The 16495-nt window shown below is 39.9% G+C and overlaps 1 protein-coding gene across 1 annotated transcript in view; it reads left to right on the forward strand.

Annotated features, from left to right (window-relative positions):
* Nucleotides 1–16495, forward strand: part of CA10 (carbonic anhydrase 10) — a 174388-nt gene that overhangs the window by 34715 nt on the left and 123178 nt on the right. Inside the window, exon 2 of the mRNA XM_027880602.1 lies at nucleotides 598–672. Coding sequence (XP_027736403.1) covers nucleotides 598–672 — 75 coding nt within the window. The remainder of the gene's footprint in view (nucleotides 1–597; nucleotides 673–16495) is intronic.

Below are 16495 nucleotides of genomic sequence, written 5' to 3' on the forward strand. Positions count from 1 at the left end.
GGAAAAAACCCAATATTCCTGCCTCAGCATGGCAGCACGAGCCGGTATTTGGGAAGCCATGGGCTGTGCCTTTCTGCTCTGGCTTTGGAACTCAGAGCACAAGGGATGGGAGGGGAAGCAGTTACAGACACAGCTGTTCATTCTGCCTGTGGTTCATTCCACCACTTCTTCCCACTCAAAGTGAGACATTGTTGGAGAACTTGGGAGAGGAAAGGGAGAAACTGATTTTCAATCCACAGTTTGGACTCGGGTACTGATTACCGAGCACACCCCTTTGTCTCTTTTATTTCATACTGAAATTAGAGGTGGCATAGAAACCATCAGTAGTGCTATAAATCCTCATTTTCTACTTGAATTGTTAAGTTAAGTGATCAGTTCTTCAAAAGTAGAGTGTGGTTTACTGCATGAGAAACAGGGACAAGGTTCTCTAGGATGCAGGTGCTTTGCATGATTCTATACATTGAATAAAAACACTTGGGAACCTGAGGAATGTCTCTTCCTTAGAAGATGGTACCCTGGTTAGAGTTTCCAAAGTTTGGCTAATTAAATCCTATGTTTTGCCTTAATTTTATGGTTTCTTTGATTATTTCTTTCTAGCTCAACAAAATTCACCAAAAATCCATGAAGGCTGGTGGGCTTACAAGGAGGTGGTCCAGGGAAGCTTTGTTCCAGGTAAGTGTAATTTAAAAACTTTAGGTTTTATTACTTTTTTTTTTTCATTAGAATTAATATTTTTTGATTGAGGGAAGATTTTTTTTGTTTGGTTTGCTTTATTCATTGTAAAGTTTTGAAGTTCACAAGGACTCAACATCCCATTATAGTGAAGCATAGACTGGTGTCTGTCAATACATCATCCAAAGACCGTGGCTGTTTTCCAGGAAAGGAATCAGTTTGATGACAGTCCTGGTTTCTCTCAGTAAAACTTGTGATGCTACTGGGTGAGTGTCTGTTCTGTGAATAGGAAAGGGAGGACTTAAAAGCAGTACTGTTAACTGGATTAATTTATCTGATTCAGCTCTTCTAGATAATCACATTTCTACAAATTTAAGAGTACATGAGGACAGGAACCTCATTGAAAATGAGCCCAGCCTGCAAGTTTCACTGCTTTTTGTTTTGGAAACAAGAAACAGTGAGTGAAGAAAATTAAATCATAACTTGGCTTCAGTGAGATTTAGTAAATGATAAATTACCAAGAGGCAGCTAAAAGGATTCTGTTCAGTATATTTACAGTGCAGTAGAGGTGAATATGCATTAATTTATGTATATTAGCTGTCTCTTAGAAGGTAAAGTAGTGCTCCAAGTTCCATCATGAATGTACCATAAAAATTGCCACGTGATCATGGCTGCTGTGTGAGCCATTGCTAAAAACATGTAGATTTGATCTATTATCAACTATTTTCACTGCTTGGAGAACTGTGACAATCTGACAGTCATTTGAAATACCCAAAATGCTGAATGTCCTGATAGGAATATTAGAGCAAATGAGGGAAAATATTTCACCCTACAAGTTTCTGGCACTGAAATGCCTGTGAAAAGCGTGCATGAAAATCAATATCAACAGGCCTGGAGCTTAATTACATATTGGTGTAGCATAAAGTAGCTTTTCAGTTTTACTTGAGATTGGTTTGGGCCGTCAGTGACACTCTAGTGTGTTGTTGTGCATGTTTAGTTCCTAATGCTGGCAGCAGGGGAAGAAACCTGGGGAATATAATCACCTGCTTTCCAGATATTTCAGCCTTCTCGGTTTGAATGACTCAGGTAGATGCCCAGGAGAAAAGGAATGAAAAAAAAAAAATATTTGCTGAACAAACCTAAGCTGAAAGTTACTGAGAAAAATAATTCAATTTTCAGGATGTAAGGAAGCAGATGTGATCAGGTAATAGTACTTGTGGTATTCTCGTCTTAATACTGTGAGAAATTTGGGCTTGGGAACATCCTTAGAAGATTAAGTCATGACTCAAGCTTCCAAGAAGGAGAACCTTTTAAACTGGTGTGGAGGGACACCTCCTCTCTGAGAACATTCCAAATTACCCATATGAGCTGAATACTGGACTAACCTAGCACACATCCTCAAGAACTGCTGCAGAAGGACAGTCAGGAATAGCTCCCTGAAGCAGCCATGAAGAAAGCAAGGGTAATTTGGGGACACCCAAATTCTTTCAGGCTGCTCCCTTTCTTTCAAACTCAGCTCTGCAGCCTGTAACCCTCAGCAGAAGAGAGACATGGCTTGAAATTTTACAAAACAAACAACTCTCTTTTTTTTCTTTTTTTTCTTTTTTTTTTTTCCCAGCAGCACCTAGACTTTGGAGCCTTTGAAAACCATATTTAAAGCATTTCAAGGCTGCATTTATGGTTGTGCTCTCAGACTAACACATCACAAAGGATATGTTAGTGCATATTAAGTTTACCCATCCTGGTAGCAGCCACATATCAGATCTCGCATGAGATGCTAATTAGCACCTGAGAGGTGATAGCTGGAGGCAGGCTGAGGAGCTATTGCTGAAGTTGCTGACTGATGTGCACTGAAGCAAACAGCTACAGCCATCTGCTAAGATGTTTTCTTTCCACAGCTGTTTGTCCTGACCCAGGGCTGGAAGTTAACACCCCCAAAGATATTAAAAGGGAGTATTTGTCCAAGAGTCTGTCACTGAAGCTCAAAACTGGCATCCAAGCTGATATGATTGACGTGCATCCAGCTCTTGAGCTGCTTGTGGGAGCCCCCACAAGCACAGAGATGATTAATTGGGGGCAATAGCATTGTAAAACGCTGCAGGAGGAGATGCTGGAGTTTGTCTATCACAGCTTCAGCTGGGTGAATACTTTTTGCCTACTTCAAAGCCAAGTCAGTGTCTCCCTTTGAACTATCACTCCTTTCAAGTATAGCTGGGTAAGAAATGCATTCAAGAGTGTGTCACAATATGCCCAGGTTAGAATATGCCATTCATAAGTTTTTCTGCTTAATAATCTCTTTTGGATGTGTTTAAGTCAAGTCCTAAAACATGTTCTGGATCCTGTGCAAATTTGTCGTTGAGCAGTTCATGAAATCAAATCAACTTTACCACATTCCCCAAATTCCAGGCTCCCTGTATTCTGGGATAGATTTTAGAAAAAAATATTTTAAATCACTAATGTTTGTCTGGACTCAGGGTTTTTTCCTACTGCAAACCACTTGCAGTCACTGAAGTGTATCTAAAGGCAGAAAAGGATGCAGGCAGAGATGAGGTAGAAGACCCCTCTCACCATCTTTGCCAACTTCCCTGCTTGTGCTGCTCCACAGAGGAGGCAGAAATGGGAACTGGCAGGTTCTCTCACTATGGTAAATGGCCTAGGTCTGTCTTGGTGCCCAGCCTTGCAAGAGGTGCAGAGTTGTCATGTGCAGGAAGGAAGGTGCATCAAGGCTGGATCTGTGTGTGCTACTGAGGCATAAACCACCCTCCCATCTCTCACCTTCTCAGGAAACAAAGAATTGCTCTTCAGGTTTAAATCATGTAGGCAAACAAAGTAGAAAGTAAGTAGTGCTTTAAAATGTTAATCGAATGCAAATTAGGTTCCAAATTAAACTTCAGGGAATGCTCAAGGATGAAGGAGGAATACTTTCCTTTATGCATGGGGATTTGCATAATAATCAAATAATTTATATTATTACAAACTTTCACTACATAGACTTTTTTTTGGTAGGGAATATCAAAGTAGTTCATGATGGGTTAAAATACATTTAAATAACCTTTTTCTTATCTTTTGTTTAGCTGAGTAGCGCTGTGACTACGAACATGTTGTGTCACTGAAATAGTGCCAGCAATTTCAGGGTGGCTGAGACAATCACATTTCAAATTATTCTGTACCATTCCTGGTACTTCAAACAGATGTGCAGAACCTTTGATACTTTACTATCGTGTGTCTGATTTTATTGATTCTTTTCATACTGTTCCTGTTTTTTCTCTTCCCCTGAGATTCTGAGATGAGAAATCCCCTGTTCATGGTTCCTTTCACAACTCATTTTACTATAAAAGGGGAAAGACAGAGTTTGGTGATGCTGTTCCTGCCCTTTGCAAGGATCATGTAGATGGGATTATGCCCTAACATGGACCAGCTGGCAAAGCTACTCTGACTGGAGGGAGACATAGGCAGTGATTGTGAAGCACTGAGAAACTCCCTCCGAGGTGGAAATGCATGGATTTGGTAATGATTTATGAGGAAGTCTGAAACAACTGATGAGCTCAATCATGAGTGCCAAAACCTCATTTTAAACTTCCTGCTATCACCATGTGCTCTTGTTATGTCCCACAGAGGCAGCTCAAGTGTCCCTGGTTTCCCCTGCGTGAGCTTCCAGATTTCAGCTTTGAGATTTCTTTAAACTACACATTTTTTATGTACTTGTCCAGAAATAACCTTTGATGGGCAGGTCACAGTAAGAACCATGAACTGTTTGCCCATCTCTTGAGGCTGAGAGATACAGAACTTCAAACCCACACACTTCAACTCTCATTTTATGCCACCCTGCAATCACAGTCTCAAACATTGAAACTGCCTGAATGTTACAAACCAAACCTGCTGATTGCTACTCCTGCACTGCTTGTTTTTGAACTAACTATAAAATTTTTTCTAGTCTTATTTTGGGACTTCAGGAGGCTGCAGCATCACTCACCATCTGGTGCATTTTGCTTGTCAGTGAAAACAGTGGTGCTGTCTGAGCTACAGCAGTGTTTTAAACAGTCTGCACGCACTCTTCAAAATCATGCAGTCTGGAGCTGACTCTGAAGAATTAACCAGCCATATATAATTATTTATTGGAACAATAATAGCAGTTTTTCTTTTAGAAAGCAATATATTGGAGCAGCTCATTTCTTCAGGGTTATAGAGCGTAGATCCTGGAAATCATTCACTTATTGATTTGAACTTAACTTAGTGTATATATATATATTTCAGCTTTGGTTGTCAGTTAAAGTTAGCTTGAAGGAAATATATTTCGTAACAAATATTTTCCTGGTTTCTTACTTCCTTTGGTGATTCTGCAAAAATTGGCAGTTCACAAATCACATAACTAGAAAGAAAACTAGGTAATCTTTTCTTGTTTTCACATGGGAGTTAAATATGATTCAACGTGGACTTTATCCCTGTCACAGCACCTGGTGAGTCTGTGATTTGGTTCCCACAGCCCCCTCACTGGCAAGGAGCTCAGGACTGAGGGTTACCCTTTACAGGTGCTTTTGTCACTGTCATGAAACTCAAAAAGTTTCTGTTTTCAGATCCTTTCATTTCTTTGAACACCCATCTACACAATCCTTTTTACAAGAGTCTTTTCAACAGAAGAAAAATTGTGTGTAACAGAGGTATCTCAGACTTTGCCTCATTATCCTGAAGTGACCCAATGATTCAAGTTGTCTCCCTGCCTGTTTCCAGCCCCACCAAGTACTGCAAAGGTCAAGCCTTCCCTTTATAACCAACACATTGAATAGCAGGTTGTTCCTTGCTGTGTCACCACCTGTCCAGGACCTCCCCTGCTGAACCTGCAGGTTCCATCCTGTAAGACACAAACAGTGCCCCTCTTCTGCTTCAGGAATGTGCTAATAAGGAAGACCTTCAAGGCAGGAATCTGCAGATCCTTGTCAATTATTGTACTTCACGTTTTGCTGCTGGGTTAGACACCCATTTTAGGGATAGCAGCACTCCAGGTACTCAGTATCCTGTGGAGAAAGAAGTCCCTGTTAGAATAGTATTTTTCTGTGGTAATGAGATTCTCCCCCCGTGGTGTGCAATTGGACTTTATTAGAGAAGGGTTACAATGCTTTAGCTCATGTTTGCTTAAGTACTTCTCCCATAAATCAGAGTAGGGTGAGATAGAACTGGAAGGGATTGCTCTATAGCATGGAAATAGGGATAATGAGTGGTGCTAAGATGTTGCCTCACTGCTCCTCCTGTCATTATCCCACTTAAAAAATTACTCTTGTAAAATGCTTTGATGAATAGAGTTATATTTTAAGAGTACTACCATTACAATTTGCAAATGTCAGGTGGGACTCCACCTCCCATTTCACTGAGACTGTTCACATCAGGATATTAGTGACTTCAGGAAGATTATTCCTGTGATAGACTCAGCACCAGTGAGGAATTTTGCAGTTGTTAATTCATACATCTCATTAGTACAATTTAGTGTAGAATTGTGACTTCCTACAGAGGAGAGTATGGTCACTACAGCTACACCCCCACTTGTGTTTAAAATACTCTGTGTACTAAGACCACACCACTATTCTGTGCGTAGTTACACAGAGTAACTCTGATGTTGTTTCTTGTCACTGAAAGCTTTACTGTTCCTTGCAAAAAACTTCCCTGTCAGACCCTGTCCCCTGCCTAAGATAGAGGCCAAAAAGAAAAGGAAATGAGACTCTTACCTAAAGGTAAAGACATCCTATGGTGTCCAAGTACTCATAGACTGCTGTGATTTAACTTGTAAATAAGGAATCAGAGGATTGTTTGATCATACCATTTATTCAGTAACCTGCTAACCTGACTTTATCTCAGGTGTGTATGTGTAGGATTACTTAAGCTCCTCAATTAGGGGATTGACAGAGACTTGATAGTCTGAAACCACTCATTTGTACTCAGTGAAAATTTCCTCTTGTAACACCTTTCTGAAAAAGGTCAGTTGTGAATTCACTGAACCATGAATCCACTGAACATACCTTGGAGCATACCCACGCTCATCATTTACCACGTCTGCCAGCGAGCACCTGGAATTATTATTTGGAGAAGTTTTACTGCTGTTACTCACAGGAATTAAAATACAGCTGTCATATAACATCACCCCCACCTCAGTATTTCTGGGCACACGCTGTTTGTGGTCACTGAAAGATTTACAACCTCTAACAAAAGAACTCACCATAAAATACAGTCACCTCCTTAATGCATTTCCGGGTACCTGCTGCCCCCGTGCCGAGCTGTAAATCGCATTGTGGGGAATGACTCTGCCCAAAAAAGGAACCTTCCTGAATGGTATTGATTGAGGGTTCTTTCCTACTACTGAAAATACGACTTAAAATTGTCACCTTTTCGCTTTCTGAATAGAGAGTGGTGTTACATTAGGCCGCTTTTTCATTTTGTATTTATAAAATGTCCAAAAAAAAAAAAAAAAGCATTAGTGTTTCCAGACCACGAAGTCACCAACTTTACAGGCAGGACATAAACCCTGAAAATAACAGCATAACATCATAATGGGAAAGCTGACAGGTCGTTAACTACAGCGGTGCAAATGGCAGTGCTGTAATTCATGTGTGGATGTGGACAAGAGCACAGCCTGCAGCCTTCCAGAGCCTGGGCAAAAGGGAGGAACACTGAAGGATGGAGCACAAAATCACCAGGTCACACTGGAAGTTGTTCACTTAACACACAGCTGATAGATGAACCCAAACACAGAGGCGGTTCTTTAGGACCTTTTCCTCCTCCTAATTTATTTTTCCTGTGCATTTAATATATCTGAGCTTCAGTTACGGGGGTTTGGGTGAAGATTGAAGGGCTTTACACAGAGAGGTAATTTTACAAATATTAAGTGAGGTGTAGGTGTAGAAAGGTGGATAAGGTGAGTTCAAGGCAGCAGCATGTGAAGGCTGGGAGAGAATTAAGCAGCAGTTCAGATACCTGTGTCATCAGGCTGGTCTACCCAGTGCCCCTGTGCTGTTGATTAGAGCAAGGGCTCATATGAATAGGGCTGAGGAATGTCCCAGGATTATTTGCAGTGGCATTTTGGCATCAGCTCCCACTGTGTTACAAGCTCAGAAGTGAGGAAGGAAGGTGTGCAGGCCAAGTGACAGCCAATTGCAGGGCCATGGTTTCAGCTCAAAAACAAACCCAAAGGTTGAAAGCACTTGCAGTGAAACAGTGACATTTCAATCAGGGATTTTTCCTCCTTGCTTACGAGATATACCTTGGTCAGGTTGGGTTCAGTAATGTCTCTGAAACCCAGGCAGTACTTTGTCCCTACACTAGAATAATTAGGAAGCAAGTCTGACTGAAGTAGTCCCTGCAAAAGCAAGCTGCTGCCAGTTTGTGAAATCCTAGGTTATTACTTTTGTCTGAAAATAGGTCACACTGAAAACAGTGGGATTTGCTTGCTGAGACAAGTGCTATATCCCTTGAATAAAGGCCATCAGAAGCTGACTCTTAAAAAAAAAAATAAAAAAATCAATATTTACAAGATTACATTCCTTTTACAATGGTTTTATTTAAAACCATCTCTTTCCAGCATCTTTAAGTGCATTGAAATTGCTTATTTACACAGCTGTGTAGTGTAGCCTCCATCTCTTTTCTAGGATGCATACACTGCAATTACATTAATAATGTGCTTTTTTGAGGAAATCACATTTTAATACTGTATCCTTTGTTGCTCAAGGAGGAGAGAGGAATAAATCTTTGTACTGGGATCGTGCTGGGGTTGCCACAGCACTAGCAGGTACAGGATGAAGGAGATGCTCAGCTCTGAGAGGAGCAAATCTCAGTCAGATGCATTTAAAGCCGTATCACGGGCCAGCTGCCCCTCTACGACATGCAGCTGGGAGGGATGGCTAATTCCCAGCTTTACTCCCAATTTAGAACTGCAGGATTTAGCTGTTCTGTATGACTCAGAACACAGCAGATGACATAGGAGAGAACACATCAGATTATGCAGTCAACCTTTCTGTATTTTCAAACTGGGCTGCACAGGCTGTGCCTACAGAACACCCCCTTCACTGGTGCATGTCAGGCCATTTCCCAGGAGGGAATTCTGATTCCATTTTGCTTTTCCTAGCCAGCAGTTGAGCGTCTTCAAATGGCTTTCCCTCCCAGTCTTAAATTAAGCTTTCTTAAAATAAAGGAAGAATAAATGACAGAAGTCTAATAGGATATGGCTAAAACACTTACATTGCATGGCCTTGGCAGGCTCTATTATCCACATACTGACATCTTCAGAATGACTTGGTATTTTAATGTGCATTTAAAATTGGTTAACAGGAGTATAAATTAAAGTAATAGCAAAACTAGTCTCTCAAGATTTTATTGCTCATTGTAATTTTATGTTTATGGGCTTATTGCTTTGTGGCAGGACTTGTGGCATTTTAGTTTTAGAGAGTACAGTAGTGAGAAGATGGGGCCTCACCCAGAACCTGTGAAACCAGTGGACTTGAACAGGCTCTGTCTCAGGACCACACTCACAACATTTGCACTGTCAACAGCTTGCATTCAGTTTCCCAGTTAAGAACACCATCCTGAGAAAATTCATTTTTAGATAGATTTTTAATTACTTAATCCCAACTAATTCTGCATTATTTTTCATGCAATTCCTACGCCTAGTTAAGAAAAAAAAAATAACAAAGAGGAAAAAAAAAGATGAAAATGGAAATTTTGTATTTGTTGAGACATAACATGAGAGTTGTGTGCAGAGATATGACTCAGTTCCTACACCTCGCAGTGAAACCACAGTGGAATTCTGGAGAGGACCAAAGGAAAAGTCCTAATTAAAGTAGCAAAAATTGCATTGAATTAAAAGACATGAAGCTCTTCTCCTGTGTTAATGATGCTCAGGTTTCTGTCTGACATAGTTGTCCTTTGTTGCTAATTCTGTAACTATTCTTTTCACAGCCTTCTCTCAATTAATAGAAAATTTGGGCAGGCACAGTTACTTAAGGAATCATACAGAGCTCCAAGTAATAGCTGTAGAAGATAACACAGAAATTCTCCAGGCTTGGTTTATCAAGTCATGAGTATTCATGGTTATTTGTATCCATTAATTATAACAAGCACTTTACATTTGAATAGTTTTTGCATTAAAACTCTGCCTAAAATATCATTGGATTGTAAAGATAAGGACATGGAGGAGGCTTCAGAAGGTGAATATTATGAAATACATAAGAAAAAGAAAGTTCCTCAGGTTCCTAAACAACACCTCCTGATTTAGAAAGTCCAGTCTGAAATACAGAATATTTGTTTCTAACTACTTCCAGAGCTGGTTTAGCAGTCTAAGTCCCAGTGGTTTTTTTAAGATTGATGGCCACACTACAAACTGCATTTAAGTGCTTTAAAATGCAAACAACTGGCCAAGGAAAAGCAGGTAAATGCCTAAGACACACAGTTTCTCCCAAAAGGCTCTGGGAGCTGGGAGTCCAGCTTGCTTAGGCAAGGAGATGGGAAGAGCCCAGGAGGCACCTAATGTATCATTTAGTGCCTGAAGACCATGGTAATTCTGTCTGTAAAGTTTCAAAGTACTTAAATCATCTTTAAATAAGAACTTTCGTGCCTGGAAGAGTATCCTCTGTTCTCTTAGGGGTTGAAAGTGGGGTAAATAACTGAATATCAGTTAACCCCCCACCTCCCAAGCCCTTTAAATGCAAATTCAGAGAAAGTTAAATTACTTTAAAGCAGAATAGGCAGAAGAAATGAGTTCAAGTGAACACCTTGTTCACTTGTTCTTGCCTGCTTCTGGGAAGATTTCTGGTACACTCTTCCTAATGTGCCCTTCAGGAAGCTGTTACTGAGATAGTGGCATTTAATTTTCAATTTCCTGCTTGACCTTGTTCTGCAACATGAGTTTGCATTGGTTTTCATGCATAATGTACATAAAGACACCTTCAGCTACCCAGTACATAACAATGTTGCTGGGCCATATATTTACAGCCGGGATTTTGTGGAGCATACCGTCCATAATTGGGGAAGGGGGGATTCTTGGATGCAGGCTCTCAAAATACAAAGCTGCTGGAATAACATCAGCTGGCTTTAGGAAGAAAATATTTTTACAAGTGTTTTAAAGATGTATTTTTGCTTACTAACCACGCACCTACAGTCACATTTCCTAAATGTGCATGATGCCATCCTCTGTGTCACATCTGCCTCTGAGAGAAGCAGAGCACTAAATCTGGTGTCATAACCTGCCTGCAAACATCCTGTCTGTTGGATTGGGCTGCAGAAGGTGGGCACTGGGCTCTTCTTTGCATTCTGTGTGATTTTATAGACAGAATCGCTTATAGAAGCTCTGCCATTTTCTGTCCTTGGGTAGAGAGAGGCAGTGGACATTTCTGTCATACTTTTCTGTTCTAAAGGTAAAAGGATTGGCTCAAGAACTTCTGTCTCATTCTGTGTCAGTAAAGGAAAGCTCCACTTTACCTCCAAATGGCCTTTCTGTGGCTTGGCATATTTACTTTTAGAGCCAGAGTCTGCTGTCAGAAACAGTCCAGCCCAGCACATGTTCTTCTATGATTATGTGAGAAAGTTTTCACTGTTGTGACTTCCAAAACTGTCTTGAGCTGCAACAGGTCCTGCGTACTGTAGTGTTAAATATGCAGGAAATTTGTATTTTTGGGAAGTGCTTTCCTTTTACAGCAGAAGTTTAACAAATAGAACCAGATTCAAGTGTCCTTATTCAGAGAATCTCTAAATTTGGTGTGTGTTTTCACTCCCTAACTTGCCTCTTCACTTCGTGACAGATATTTTAAGTAAACCCAAGGTGATGCTATGCCTCACCTCCAAGTGGTTGTGGTAATCTTCTCCCAGTACAACTTGAATTTATATTCTCTCCCTGCCATACTTTGTGTGAAAGTAACTGTTAAATATATAATTTCATATTATGAATAGATGTAATCCCAAATATATAAAGAAGTTCATATTATGAATGGACATAATCCCCTATATATTTGTATCTCCTCATTTGCTATCTCAGCTAATTCCCAAATTTGTTCAGAGTCTGCACTATGAGCTAAACAGAAACAATCAAACTTGAACCTTTTCATGAGCTCAGTTGGATTTTTCATCCCAAAAACCCACTGCTTCAGCAGAGACTTTCAGCCACCTGGGGAGCTCCTCAAACTCACCTGCTCCAAAGGACAAGCAGAAACACCTTTAGGTATTGCACTAATAAGGGATCAAATTCTGCTCCTTGTATTTCCTTCTTCTAAAACAACCAAAGCCTCCAAACAGACCCAGCTACACTGTAGTGCAAACCAAAACACCAAAGACCAGAGAAGATGATCACATAATATTACATTTCACCAGCCTCTTAACACCTTAAATTAATTGTTCTGCTCATCCTGATAATAGGTTTCTGATTTATTTTTTTTTCAAGCAGGTTTTTCAGAACCATCTTCTTTGCTACATGGCTCTCCAGTTGAAATTCAGACACATTTATGTGTGCATATACCTATATCTATAGAGATTTTTAACGTTTTTAACATTTAAGATTCAAATGTTTGATATACAGAAGGTTTATCTACAGCATTCCCTATGTAATACTAAGAAACAATACATGTGTGGTACAAATTAATCTGGTGGTTGAAGAACAGCAGATATAAATTATTCTACAAGACAGAACTTAATTAGTGGATTTTTATGATGTGTGGAGATGGATAAAACACTCCTGGAATGCTGAGGCCTTTGCATGAAGATGCACAAATAATTTCAGGTTGGATGTTTTAATTGCTTCTAAGAACTGAATCAACAATTGGGATGCACAAGATGTCTTTTCCAGAGTCAGTCACCTCATTTACACATTCTTTTGTGGCTTTTAAGGTTGTATTTTTTTGCAAATATTTTTCTGTTTGAGCTTTTAAATATCTGGTTTCTAGAAATAAGCCACAGGAAACTGGGATAATAATGCTTAATTCTACATTAATATCAGTTTATTGTCTTATTTAGAGATGCAAAAGGTGGGTCATCTCAGAAACTTGCAATGTCTCTGACACTTTTACCCTGTTTCTTATTATTCCCAAAGAATTTTTACTCTCTTCTTTTTTGTAGTTCCACCACACTTGGGTACCAGACTGTATGCAATGAACAGCTCTAGTTTCTTCATATGCCTTTGGAATACTCTTATTATGATTTTAAAATAGCTTTTACAAGTACTGTCTCCAAAACAATGTTTCCACTGATAGCTGAATTGGGGATTTGAGCTTATTTTAAATCTCAAACACAGCAGAAATCTTTGAACCCTCAAACAACAAACCAGCCCAATTCTACTGTCACCTGCAAAAACACATCCCAGCTTTACAGTTGTAAACTATGGGGACTTTTGTACATATTTCTAGTATGGAATCCACTGCAGGTAATTAGTTTGATGGAAGATCAGAGGAGTTTGGGTATTTGATTCCGTCATTTATATCCTGGCAAGCATGTACCCAGTAGAGAGCACTGGAGCCAATCAACAAAGAAAGAAAAGGATGTTTTGGATAGAGGAACAACAAATCCTTGCTGTGCAAAGGATAGCAACAGAAAGGCAGAGAGTTACCACTTTCACTGTGATTTGGCAATGCAAGTTGGGATGGGCTCAATCCAACATCCTTCCCAGTTGCTGTGTCTAAAGTTAGGAACGTGCTTGTAGGAGGACCAGCAACCCACAACGAAGCCTAAGACTGTCAACAGCAGACTTAGCTCTGATTGCAGGGTCCATGGGCAATGGTTTTATGCAAAATTGGGTTTTGCTTTGACCGAAATAAATGCAGAATTTTATTTAGTAAAAACATTGAGCCCAGAATTTTTTAACTTTCACAAAACTGGCAGCTGAATCCAAGAACATATGTCCAATTTACTGTGTGGGCAAGGCATTTCTAAAGGACTCTAAAAATAAGTTGTTGTGTATGTTTTCTGAAGGTGGGAGTGACCTTCTGGAGATACTTGAGCTTTTAGGAATCATCTTCAACAGGAAATGAATGAATCACGTACTGAGTTCACCGTGTTCTGTAGGTATTTCTTGTTCTAAAATTAAGGTCTGTGAGACTAAACCTCTTCTCACCATTTTTGCTTCAGATTTACCCCAGTATAAAGGGTGTGGGCAATAATCTGGATGTGGGGAGTTGCTTTTGCACTCTACCAAACCCAAAATTGTAGTAATGAAGTATAAAACCAAAATTTGATTGGAAAAATTACAACCTGTTGTTTGTAGGTACACGTCATGTATAATCTTGTAAAAGTGGTATGTAGCTTCTGTTCTAATCTCCATTTTCAAGCTGATTATAACTAAATAAATAAAATGAAGTAAGATTTCCTGGTTATAAAAGCATCTCAAAGTATGTCAATCCAAAGCACTAACTAGAATCTGCATGTTTTGAGGTTTTCACATACATTTTTGTTTCTCAGCTCTGCCTTGTGTTGCCATTCAGCAGTGTTAAATGTGACTGTAAGAGTAAAAAATTGCTAGTGAGCCTCAGGATTCAGTTCTTGCTTCAAGAAAGAAGAGAGTTTCATTTTTCTCTACTGTGTAAAGTCCTATTTGATGGAGAGAACAGAAAGGTAACAGTCAACATGGGAATCCATCACCTGTCCTCACAGTACTAAAGAGATTCAAGAATATGGAAGACAGTGTAAATCAGTAGATACTCTTCAGCCATAGGCTTTATTTGGAATGGGCCACGTGGAAGTATTCATGAAGGCAAGCCAGAAAGATTGGAGAAAAGGCAAAAGTCCTAAGCAAACACTTCTAGTTCTGTTGCCAGCAACTCTCCCGAGACTCAGAGTGCCCCACACAACCAGTCAGGAGGAGCCCTGGAAGTCTGAGCTTTGGAAAGAAGATCTGCTTCTCTTCAGCTTTCAGAGTGAAGAAATATCAAGCAGTACTTGTTTTGGAATACATGCTATGATTTCATGGGCAAGCTTCCCAGAGATTGTTTGATGGAACAGAGAAGCCTCATGGCAGCAGGCCAGCTGGCACCCTCAGCAGCACTCCATGATCTTTGGAACCCATGAGAAACAAGCAAAGCTTCCTCCACAGATGGCTACCAGCCTCCTCCTCATCCGTTCCTCAGTCTGTGACTCTGAAATCAATATTTTCATAGGCAGTGCGAAATTCCAGCTGCACTTTCCATGGACGTGCACTCTTCCAGCTTCCTCTGGTATCCATTTCTTCCACTGTCACATGGGCTTAGCCAGTGGTTCCTGGTCTTGAAGTCTTCGCCCCCAAATAACAAGGATTCCACCTTCCAAAGTAAGTTATTTCTTCATCCAGTTTGTCTTCAGGGAACCTTTCTCTCCTCAAAATATCTACCAAAGCAAAATAAACTGACTTTGCCATGGCAAGTGACTCAGATTCTAACTTGAAGAACAAATGGGTTTCCAGCCCTAGTTTCTGTGTTTGTTTTTGGTCCTTGTTCTGAGTTCCTTGCACCCATCCTTCAAAACACAGAAAGAATCAATGGTTTCAGAGGGGGACCTCCTACTATCTGCTGGTGAATGTCTTTCACAGTGCCATGAATGCTGAATTGGTATTTTAGTCTGGCTATGGCACCATCATATTTGAGTAGAAGAAAAATCAAGATCAATCCCATCTTGCAACTTGTGTCACGAAACAGAGTTTTGAATACAGTCTTTGCACACTTGAAGTTCTGGTTTAGAACATCATAATTAAAAGAATACCAAGGGAAAAAGTCACATCAAAGCGATATTAGAGGCCTTGCTGCACCCTCTAAACCTAACTGAAGGTATTCTTGCAGTTTGAGTTAAGAAATATCTGATTCACTTTCATTAGACAGAGTTTTCCTTTGCTGATTCATGTTACTACATCAACTTAATTGTAAGAAATTGTTTTCCTGGGGACACAGAAGTGTAAGTAATGGAAATAAAAACAGAAGTCCCACTACACCTATAAAAAGATACTTTCTCTGGGCTTTGTGTTCTCCAAAGACACTCTGAAAGGATCATTCCTCAGCTGTCTTTAGGAAATAAAGGAATTACAAAGCAACATGGAATAGTGAAAATGCAGCATTTCTGTGTTTTAATATGTACTAAAACTTATCATCCTTGATCTCTGCTACTACTTAAATATATTTTCTGTATTCTGTCACTAGTTTACTACAGTGTTTTGTTTAATTTCACTGAAAACCTCCTACATATGGCCAGGAGCAAAACCATCACTGCAAAGCTTATCAGAATATTGCAAGGCTGCTCCTGCCCTGAAAATACCAGAGTAGCTTTTTGTCAGACCTCCAACATGGCACATTTTAAAAGTGCTTATCATTATTTTTAACAATAGAAGCTTGTGACTTTACACACTTTACAGACTGAATTCCACATTCTTTAATATATGTCAGTACCAAACTCCAGTCAACGTGATTTCACCGTGTTTTGCCAGCTCAGCAAAGGATGAAAGAACTGAGCCCTGGCTTTCTGAGAGCACGGTGCAGGAGTAACCCCTCCTGTCCTGAGAATGTCGAGGCTTTCCGTGTTCTTGTTTCTAAACCATTGCCACTGTCCTAATTAGCTTTGGTCGTGTTTGTCTTTGAACAGCTAAATAACTGAGGTCTCTTTCAGCTGTCTTGTCTTTGAGATTAATTGTAAACATCTGCCAGCTGGTGAGGATAGTAATTCTTGTACTTGTTCAGTAGAGCTCCTGAAAGGACACTGGTTTATTTATTTTGTAAAGCCCTGCTTTACAATTTCTTTGTAACCTGAGATTCCCTGCCTGGATTTTTCCTTTCTTTCCCTCATCAACAGAGGTTTTATATCCAGGTTTTTTGAACATTATGACAAGTGGAAGTAGAAATCAGCAACA

The sequence above is a fragment of the Empidonax traillii genome, unplaced genomic scaffold (genome assembly GCF_003031625.1).
Source record: "Empidonax traillii isolate 1590-97213 ecotype Southwest subspecies unplaced genomic scaffold, ASM303162v1 scaffold73:size1297144, whole genome shotgun sequence".
NCBI classification, from domain to species: domain Eukaryota; kingdom Metazoa; phylum Chordata; class Aves; order Passeriformes; family Tyrannidae; genus Empidonax; species Empidonax traillii.